Source organism: Hyperolius riggenbachi, chromosome 3, assembly GCF_040937935.1.
Source record: "Hyperolius riggenbachi isolate aHypRig1 chromosome 3, aHypRig1.pri, whole genome shotgun sequence".
Taxonomy (NCBI): domain Eukaryota; kingdom Metazoa; phylum Chordata; class Amphibia; order Anura; family Hyperoliidae; genus Hyperolius; species Hyperolius riggenbachi.
The window spans coordinates 456,969,782-456,980,801 of NC_090648.1; the positions used below are offsets into that span (position 1 = coordinate 456,969,782).

At 45.2% G+C, this 11,020-nt stretch overlaps 1 protein-coding gene across 1 annotated transcript in view; it reads left to right on the forward strand.

Moving 5' to 3' along the window:
- SEC24A (SEC24 homolog A, COPII coat complex component) overlaps positions 1-9,666 on the forward strand; it is a 93,872-nt gene extending 84,206 nt beyond the window's left edge. The window contains exons 19-23 of the mRNA XM_068277915.1: positions 1,645-1,782; positions 4,053-4,157; positions 5,557-5,649; positions 7,733-7,836; positions 9,148-9,666. Of these exons, the coding sequence (XP_068134016.1) occupies positions 1,645-1,782; positions 4,053-4,157; positions 5,557-5,649; positions 7,733-7,836; positions 9,148-9,262 (555 nt within the window). The 3' untranslated portion in view covers positions 9,263-9,666. The remainder of the gene's footprint in view (positions 1-1,644; positions 1,783-4,052; positions 4,158-5,556; positions 5,650-7,732; positions 7,837-9,147) is intronic.
- The last annotated feature ends 1,354 nt before the right edge of the window (positions 9,667-11,020 follow it).

Sequence of the window (11,020 nt, forward strand, 5' to 3'; positions counted from 1 at the left end):
GGCTTCTTCCAGCCCCGAGCAGCAGTCAGTCCCTCGCCGCAGCCTTGGTTTTCCGCGTTGTTCCACTGGCCGTCCGTAATGATCGCATCCCCGGCAGTGGTGGTTGGCTCTTCTGCGCCTGCACACCATCTGGTGCATACTGTGCCTGCGCACAACTACTGTGCAGGCTCACTAGGCACCAGATGATGTGGATGTGCGATCCTTACAGCCGGCCAGCGGGGACACTGAGGAGGACCGGTGCTGTGGTGAGGGACTGAGACTGCTGCTCTGGGCTGGTAGAAGCCCCAGGTGAGTAAAAAATAGATTTTTAAGTTTGCATCGGAAGTCAGTCATTTGCCAGGTACTCCACTACTCTTGCATTAGAATCCAAATGCAAAATGAATTTTTGGGGAATGTGTAGCCAGGCAAACTTAGCGTTTTGCTTGCATGAACTTTATCATTAAAGAGACTCTGTAATAATAAAAAAAAAAAGTTCACTAGGGGGGTACTCACCACGGGAGGGGGAAGCCTAAGGGTCCCAATGAGGCTCCCCCCCCCCCCCCCTCTGCTGTAGCTGCAGGCAATCCAGCGCTGGCTCCCCCGAAGTCTCCCACTATCCTCTCTCAACAAGCCTGACAAGGCTTGATATATTTACCTTCCCTGGCTCCAGCGGGTGGCGCTGTTGCAGCTCTCAGCATGGAGATAGGCGGAAATAGCCTATTTCTGTCTGGTCCGCTCTGCTCTACTACGCAGGAGACTTGTGCCTGTGCAGTAGAGCGGACCGACAGCGGTCGGCTATTTCCGCGGTGGGACACAGGAGGACGGGGGAAGCCTTGATAGGATGCGGAGGCGTCCTCCACCTGAGGTGAGTACCCCACACACAGGCATTTGCTTTGCTGCCCAGTTTCTACCCCCCCCCCCTTTTTTTGCCAAAGCAGTTAATTTGGGCATGACAGTGCTACATTGTGCCTTGGCAACACCATAGAGCCCAAACTTAAAGTTAAACTATGACTATGAGTTACTCTGGGGGCGGGTGCTCTGCTAAATTATGGGAAAGAGCACTAAATGGTGATGAGTTCAGCTAAACCATGGCCAAACTCCATTAGCGGTGGGGACAGCGTACAAAACTGAGGTAGCAACTGAGCACAGTTTAGTGTTAGGTATAAGCTCCATTTAAATAATACCAGTTGCCCTGCTGATCTCTGGCTGCAGTAGCATCTGAATCACACACCTGAAACAATTATGCAGCTTCCAGCTGAAGTCCAACTAGATTACGTTGGAATTCAGTTAGAATCATATGATCTGCATGCTTGTTCAGGGTACATGACTAAGTATTTGAGGCAGAGGATCAGGAGGACTGCCAGGCAACTTGCAATGTTTAAAAGGAAATATGGCAACCTCCTTATCCCTCTCACTTCATGTGTGCTTTCACCACCAGGAAAATGTATAAGCGAGGTGGACCAGCACCCAATGGGGAGATGACGTGTGCTAAGCAGAGTAGATCTCGTTGTCCCCATTTATCTTGACAACATTAAAAGAGCTTTAACACCGATGTGGTGCTGCAGACTGCTTATATTTTATGATGTACGGTATTTGTGTCCTGTCATGCTGCGTACATTTCAGCTATATGAACAGTTTTTGACAAGACTGCTCTCTTGTTTTCAGAAGGCCTTCCAGACTGGGACAAATGTGAGCTTGGATGAGAGAATTTACACCATGTGTCAGATTAAGAGCCAGCCCTTGGTATACCTCATGTTGATGACTCACCCTGGCTTGTATAGAGTGGACAATTTATCAGATGAGGTGGGTTCTCTTAGTTTGCTCTGATGAAATTTGAATGGGAGTGTGCATACATCAACTTAGTTTGTATACATCAGCCAGGACTTTGGACACGCTGGTTTTGCTGATTTAGGGCCAGTGCACACCAAAAACCTCTAGCAGATCCTAAAACGCTAGAGGTTTTTGAAGCAGATTTGAGCGATTCTAGGCATGTTTAGAGAGATTTTCTAAACATGCCTAGCGTTTTGGAGCGTTTTTGTGTAGCAGATTCCATATATTGTTACAGTAAAGCTGTTACTGAACAGCTACTGTAATAAAAAAACGCCTGGAAAATAGCTCTGATCTAGCGTTTTCAGAGTGCTTTTCCACTTTCTTATACTTTACCATTGAGGCAGAAACACCTCAGAAATCTTAGAAATGCTGCAGCCCCCGAGTTTGCGTTTGTGGAAAAAACGAACCGCTCTGGTTTGCACCAGCCCATTGAAATACATTACCCAAGTGTTTTCAAACCGCTAGCGTCTTTAAAACTGCTCATGAGCCCCTTTGGTGTGCACCAGCCCTTTTACAGGGTGCAGAACATGTACACCTTAGTCTTAATCAACCTGATGGATTTATGCAAAAAAACATTCCAGTGTCTGTTTAGATGATATTCTATACGGTAGAATCCCTTTATAGCAAACTCCAAGGGACCAGGAACAGTAGTTTACTATATCAGAATTGGTCTTACATTGTATATTTATACGGACACAGTTGCTGGGACCTAAGAACTGAGTTTACTATATCCAGAGGTCTACTATATCAGAGTTTACTATAACGAGATTCTACTGTATAAGCATCCCATGTGTCTTGGCTTCTGGTGCCCATTTAGTCTGTACTACCTGCTTTATTGGCTAGAGGGAACATCACAATGTTATAAAGCTGGCTGTAAAGTTGGGGCCACCTTCTTGGCAGTGGGTGCTGTGTCTTCGCCAGGGAAACCCTTCAGGGATGCTGCAGCACACCTGCTCATTCACTGGGCAAGGGGTCCCTCCAGCGAACACGCTGAAACCAGCGCAGGAGATTTGGGCGCAGCTGGCACCACCATAGGCTGTAATAGGAATTACGGCTATAGCAGGCACAGGGAGTAACTTCAGTGCCATCAGAAGACGGAGCTGAAGTTACTTTTAAAACACAATAAATTGGCCTCCAGCAATTGCTGGAAGCCAAATTATTTCATTCCCCACTGTTCCCACGTGGGCCTAGAGGGGGAATAGTATTTAACGCGGCCGGAACTTGTGCAGCAGCAGGATAAGCCATACTGGCTGTATCCTGCGGCCAAGTCTCCAGCACCGTTATCTCTCGTACGCCTCCTCCAATCCTTCAGGTGTTGGAGGATTTACAGTGTCCCCGAGTCAGTTGCAAAATGGCACACATATCCCTACCCCCTTTGCTGCCAGACTGAGGAGGGGAAACCGGAGGCTCTTTCTTTTTGGGAGGGGCAGGGAGTGTTCCTCATGCATGATTTTTTTCTCCTAAGAGATAAAAAGTGAATCTTACTGCAGTATTCCTTAGTTGTTTGTTCAGCTTCCATACAGACAAATCTTGAACTATTGAACTCTTCATCTGTTTTTCTCACACAGGGGTTTTATGACCTGTAATTGGTTATCAATCAGTGTTAGGGCCCGTTCAGATCACAAATGCGGATGGCCATGCGTGCGGAACGCGTGCGGACTGCAACGCGTACGAACGCATGGCCATCCGCGTTTGTGTGCGTTGCGTGGCTGATCCCATCACTGAAAAGTGAATGGGACAGCCACGCGTTTTAGCAAAATCTGCGTGCAGCATGCGTTCCCGGACCGCACAGGTCCGGAACGCATGCAGTGTGAACATCAGACATTGCACTCTATGCAATGTCTGATGTCGTGCGTATCGGCCACCTGCACGCGTTTCCAAAACGCGTCTGGAAACGCGTGCAGTGTGAACGGGCCCTTACAGATTTCCAGGTGCAGAGATATTGTCATTTAGAGTCCTGAATTCTTAACCCTTACAGTGAAGAAAAAAAAGCCTAGTTCTGTGTAGGATTTGTACTGTATATACACTTGTTTATATCATCATATTACATGTCACTTATCCTTTAAAGGATACTTTTTCCAGTACCTTCTACTGAGAAAATCGGTGTTGATTACAATATTAATAACTAAATATTCTATATAAATTTATACTTTGGTTAATGAATCTTGATTGATCAAGGTCTGAACACGTGTACGTTGATATGGAATTAATATTATTTGTAATGGTTTTGCTTTCTGTTGCAGGGAGCATTAAATATCAATGACAAGACGATACCTCAGCCGCCACTTCTTCAGCTGTCTGTGGAGAAGCTGAACCGAGATGGAGCCTATCTCCTGGATGCTGGCACAGTATGTACTACTCAAAACACTTCTCCATTGGAATTCACTTAAAGTGAACCTTAAGTCGGAAAAAAGAGTTTTACTCACCTGGGGCTTCTACCAGCCTTCTGCAGCAGTCCTGTGCCCTCGCAGCCACTGACTAATCCTCCGGTCCCCCGCTGCCAGCTAGTTTCGTTTTTGCCGACAGGACTGGCTACCCGTAGCTTTTTCTGCATTCCCGAATTCAATTAGCGCTATTGCGGACCGCAACGCGTACAAAAATACACGTTGCCATATTACGAACGCATAGATATGCGGCAACGCGTTGCGCCCGCAATAGCGCTAATTGCAGACGGGAATGCGGAAAAAGCTAAGCGTGGCCAGTCCTGTCGGCAAAAAACGAAACTAGCTGGCAGCGGGGGACCAGAGGATTAGTGAGTGTCTGCAAGGGCACAGGACTGCTGCAGGGGGCTGGTAGAAGCCCCTGGTGAGTAAAACTCCATTTTTTTTTTTCTGACTTAAGGTTCACTTTAATAAAATATAAATTTTGCTTTGAACATATCCTGATGAGCTGCACATTTTTGTATCATCAGCATGTAAATATTTATGCTCTTGGCACTATCATTGTGTCAGGGGAAAGTGCAAGTAGGCAGCCATATTGGTTTGACCAGTGTTAACCACTTGAGGATAACACAGTGTTGACCACTTGAGCAATAATATGGCAGTTTTTTTGTGAAATATCTATACTGGGTGTACTTGGGGGAAAAAAGACTACTGGAAAAAAGGGCGCAGGGGATTGCCACTAGTTGAATAGTGTCAAAATTAGCAATATTCTGCTACTGAATTTTGATAGAAAAATATGGGTAATCTTTCCTGATATTTTACTATGACTAAACCTAACCCCTGTCTCACACAGAACCCTCCATCTATGCCTAACGCCCTTTAACCCCCCCCCCCCCCCCCCCCCCGTGGCACCTAACCCTAACACCCTACCTTCCCCCTACCCCTGCTCAATGAGAGTAAAGCTGGGCAAAGGGCGGGGCCTGAGTCTTCCTGCTATGCAAATTGCAGCTTTTTTTAATGTGAAGCTATAGCAACATTTTTGTTTTTCTTTTTTTTTAAACCAAGGCGTATGCGGGGCCATTTTTTCCTGTTTTAGTATAACACGCTGTCCACATTTGTTAGGATTTGTCAAGTGGCAACATTATAGGTACAAATTAAATAACGAGTATAATATTTAAAATGGTGGTGGTTTTTTTGTTGTTTTTCTTTTTGAAAGCGCTGTAAAACTCTTTAAAAGATTAGCAACCACTCTGGACTGTGCTTCATAAAAACAGTATATTTATTGCATAGGTGATTTAATTGCATACAGCATTTCATTTGCCCTTTTCTTAAGATGCAATTAATCCTCATTCTAATTATTCATCAGATTATGCTTCTGTGGGTGGGACGTAACTGTGGACAGAACTTCTTCACCCAAGTTCTTGGAGTTGCAGGCTACTCATCATTAAACCAAGACATGGTAAGTCTTCTTTACACTTTACTTTATTTTTAATAAACCATATTTCCATGGTTACAGGTAGTAGAACATTTGGTTAGCCACAGATTACATTTTAAGACTTGTAACCTTAGGGTGTACCTGAGAGCAGGAGTAAGAAAGATTTGATACTTACCCAGGGCTTCCTCCAGCCCCATGAGCACCGCTGCGTCCCTCGCCACCCTCCCGAGTGGTAGGGCTGAACGATTTTCGGTTTAAAACCGAAAATCGCGATCAGGGGCGTCAAAGTGTCGGTTTTGCTGCGATTTTTGGAGCCGCTGGTACCTACTCCTCTCCCGGCCCCCTCCTTCTCTCCTGGCCCCCTCCTCCAGCAAGTTCTTATCCCGTTTGGCTTGACCGCAATTAGACTGCTGCGCGGTGAGCCGTGGTGAACAAGCAGCGAGTGTTGCCCAGTATTGCGGGGCCGGAATCAGGAAGTGTGACATCACTTCCTGGCGCCCACCGTTACCAAGCAACACTCGCTGCCTGTTCACCGCGGCTCACCGCGCGACACTCTAATGCGGTGAAGCCGAATGGGATCAGAACTTGCTGGAGGAGGGGGCCGGGAAAGGAGTAGGTACCATCGTGAGGGGGCTCTGCCTATATACACTAAAAGGAAGGGGGTGTATCTGCCTATACTAAAGGGGGGATCTGGCTATATATGATAAAGAGGGGGATCAGGCTATATACATTAAGGGGGGGGAGGCTGCCTATATACACACTAAAGGGGATCTACACTAAAGGGAAGTGGGGAAGTGTCTGCCTATACTAAAGGGGAGATATGGCAATATAAACTAAAGTGGGGGATCTGCCTATACTAAAGGTGGATCTAGCTATATACATTAAGGGGGACGGAATGCCTATGTACACTAAAGGGGTGATCTGGCTATATACACTAGAGGGAGGGGAAAGAATCTGCCTATATACACTGGGGGGGGGGGGGGGGGAGGGAGAATCTAGCAATATACACTAAAGGGGGATCAGCCTATATACACTAAAGGCGACTGTGTATGTGTGGGGGGAGGGGGGGGGGGAATCTGGTTACACTAAAGGGAATCAGGATAGCTACCCTGTACTGTGGCACCATACACTGGCTAATCTGTACTACGGCACCATACACTGGCTACCCTGTACTGCGATACCGACACTGGCTAACCTGTACTGCGGTACCTAAACAGGCTAACCTGCACTGCAACACCTATAGCTGGCTTATCTATACTGGGGCACCTATAGTTAGCTAACCTTTACTGGGGAACATATAGCTGGCTAAACTATACTGGGGGCATTGTGAATTTAGTGCTAAAGCTCGATTTGAAGAAAATCGTGAAAAAATCAAAATCGCAATTTTTGAGAGAAAAATCGCAATTTCAATTTTTTTCCTAAAATCGTGCAGCCCTACCGAGTGGCACTGTCCGGCCACAATCAGCCCCGGTAATCTGGCTCAGTTGCGTCAGTCTGGCTCTTCTGCGCATGCGCTGCCGTCCGCATATGCGCAGAAGAGCCCGACTGAGCCAGTAACCGGAGCTGATTGCGGTCGAACGGAGCCACTCGGGAAGACCACAAGGGACGCAGTGGTGCTCTTGGGGCTGGAGGAAGCCCTGGGTAAGTATCAAATCTTTCTGATTCCTGCTCTCAGGTACACTTTAAATTGAGATGCGATCTGAAAAATCAGACAAGCTATCTGCTGGATATCTAGTGCCCCCCAAACTTATCTGATCGATTTACTCCCAATCTATTTTGGATAATTCAGTTGACCAGAAATGTGATCGAACATGGTAGTGATTTTTGTGCGAGGCTGTGGAGCAATAGCAACAGAGGATCAATGGCTACATTGCATTGCGCGTTCAGTAGTGGTCAATTTCTACTGAAACCTATCAAGATTGAGTTTGCAGAAGTTAGCACTGTATGAATAAATAATACATTTCTGAATCCTGCAACAGGCAGCCCCGTTCTGTTACATTGAACAGGGCCGCGTAGCAGTCGGTTGACTTGTGTAGCACTTACTTCTGCATCCATCACACACTGTGAATAAACCCCTAAGCTGTGTTCTCTGTCTTCTCTGCACCAGACTCAGCTGCCTGAACTGGATACGCCTGACTCCAGCAGACTGAATGCTTTTATCTCTTGGCTCAGAGAGCAAAGACCTTTCTTCCCAACATTACACATAATCCGGTAAGTGGTGCCTGCATAATGACTTTTATCATATGACGTGTTTGTTTTGTTTATTACACACTAATCTCTATCCTAGTTTAGTTCCACTAATGGTTCTTAGAATTCTTAATGCCAATGTTTACACTTAAAGTGCATCTGAGATAAACTTTTGGTCATTGCATAATTGTGTTCCTTTCATATAGCTTATAGGGCATTCCTCAAGCCCAATACTTTTTGTTTTTTGTTTTAATACTCTAATTCCCTATAAACTAAACAAGCCTCGTCCACAGCTCCTTTTGTGCCTTGGCACTGTAGCAAGGGCGTATGGGAGCTCAGTCTGGGCAGGAGGAGGAGGAGGTTACTAGCCATTGATTTCAGAGGCAGAGGGGAGGAGGAGAGGGGACTGAATTTACACACAGGCAAGCTGATAGCATCTCCAGCCCTCAGCCTGTGACAATGTGACAAACAACATGGCTGCCCTCGTTGTATCACAGGAATAAGTAATCATAAACGTTTGAAGCTGTCTGCAGCTAGATTTGCTGTGTAAACTATCTAAACTTTAGATAAGATTTATAGACAAGTTACTTGTTATAGTTAGTTTTTTATCTCGGATCCGCCTTAAAGTGAACCTGAAGCGAGGAAGCTCCGGCTCTGTTCCCACTTGAGCTTAGAAGAGACATATTTTTTGTCTGTTCTCCACTCATTGCAAATCTGATGAGGAACGGCTCCTATTGGGATCCATTGGCGTAAGCGGGCTCCATTTCTATGCAGTCCGCGAAAATCTGTTGCAGGCGGATGTGTTCACCATACAGCCTATGGGGGTAACTCATCTGCCCCGAGCTACAGCAGGACCATTAGTAGTGGCAGAGAAGGATTAACTTGAAATGGGACCTTAGGATGGATGCCAAATTTGTGCCCCATCTATTGGTCATCTTTTTTCGTTGGTAAGGTAAGATGAGGGAGGTTAGCCAGTAAAGGTGCCAGGCAGGCCCTAGCCCAGTGATCTGCAAACTTGGCTCTCCAGCTGTTAAGGAACTGCAAGTCCCACAATGCATTTGCCTTTATGAATCATGACTGTGGCTGTCAGACTCCCGCAATCCATTGTGGGACTTGTAGTTCCATAACAGCTGGAGAGCCAAGTTTGCAGATCACTGCCCTAGCCTAAGCCTGCCTTGTGGATGATCTGACTCTGGGTAGTGGACAGAGCCGGATCGTCCTGTTGCTACAAGTGCACTTTTAGTGGTTGTAGATCATATTCTAGCATGTATAAGTACATTGAAATATCTCTCTGGATATTGCTTATTCTGATTGGCTGTTCTCCTCTACTCCTAGGGACGAGAGTCCGCTGAAGCCCATTTTCCTGCAGAACATGATTGAAGACAGAACAGAATCGGCCTTATCCTACTACGAGTTTCTCCTCCATCTTCAGCAGCAAGTGAACAAGTAAAACTACTGCATAGATCCCACGTGCAAGAGGAAGAGTCTGTCCCCAGTAGTGTCCCATACTGCGGCATGGTTACTGCCACATCTACATTGCTAGGTCTGTAGGCCTCATGAATTTACGATGTGCATACACTGTGATTTCAACAAAATCGAAAAAACAAAAGAAAATGAACATATTTTGGAACTGCGATGTGCAAGCACACATGCTGTCATTTTAAATAGGATGTAAGGAATACGAAGCGACTGGTGCCTGCGTAGTGAGCGTCACTTGGAACTGTCACTACTGTCATTTATGCGAGTCCACGCGCCACGCCACTGCCGCCCTCATCGGCACCAAACGGTTTCCACGATATACAGGAGGTGACAAGACCATTAATAAAATAAAGCCAGATCTTACTTTGGAATACAGATATTTTTTTTCCTTGTTTTGCTTTCTTTTCTTTTGCTGCTAGTTTTTTTTTTTTTTTTGAAAGTTAACTAATGGAAATACAAGTTGCTGCTAAAAGAGAACCTGCTTTATACTCCCATGTATATGTGTAAATGTTTTCATAGATTGTCAGAAAAGGGTATTCACAACGGGCCGTATGAGTGATTTTTCTCCCCGCTGTAACGTATGAGTTGTCTTTTAGTATCCCCTGGTTTTCAGATGTACAGGATTTGTGTTGATAAATCGCGTTCCCAAGCCTTTCACAAAGGTGCTTTTTTTTTTTTTTTTTTTTTTTTTTATAGAAGAAAAAAAAACTAAACGTAAATTCTCCTCAGAGCCAATAATTTATTTTGTTTAAAAAAAGGAAACCGCTCAACAGGAAACTGCATCTGAGGTGGGAGCTGACTCCATCAGTCTTGTCTACTTGTGTTGATCAGTTTTGGAATGTACTGGACTGGTTGACCTGATTAGGGTGAATTTCTCTTCAATCTCTGCAGCCTCCCGTGGACCATTAGAGGTCAATCAAGGTTTGCCTGATGATGAAACTCCGCTCACTTAGGAGGTGCTGGGGTTTTTAACCAATTGGAAGCTTCACTAGGGTTATCTCGTTTGAGATAAGGGCACTGCTTTTGACAGCGGAACTTGTTGTGCTGTAAATTATAGGAATGCTTTGATCTCTTCCTAATAGCAGAAAATATAGAAACTGAAAGCAGAGGTCCTCTGTTATTGCCTCACACTGCCCCATAGTGACAAGTAGCCATAAATACACATTACAGCAGTACTAATTAGAAGCAGGGAAATGTAACAAATAAGAAATCAAATGCACTAAAATAAATTGGCCTAAAGGGTTAAAGCAAGTCTGAACTCTTGCACAGCACTCAATAAAGTCTTTATTCCTCATACAGTTGCCGAAGAAATCCACTGCTCTTTGTTTGTTTTACCTAGATAAAAGCAGCATAGGCGGATCAAAAACTGATGCTTTTCACAGATTAGTTTTTGATCCGTCCAGTGTGAACCAGGCTTTATACCAGTGGATCAATAAATGTCCTCCAGTATGTGTTGGATCATTACTTTATTGGATTGCGTGGTCTGGTGATCACTATAGTTCAGCCCTTATTGAGGCTCCTATTGATATATACTCCCGACCAATCAGACCAGCTTTAGATTATACAATTTATGGTAATGTTCCCCCTCCCCCCTCTGCTTTTCACCACCACTAGCCAATCTGCCGAATAATGCAATAATTTACAAAATTACACTTCAATTACAAATATTGGCTCAGAGCTGAAAGTTCTTTTGGTCCCTTGTGAGCGGACTTTCAACTTTACGCAAAAC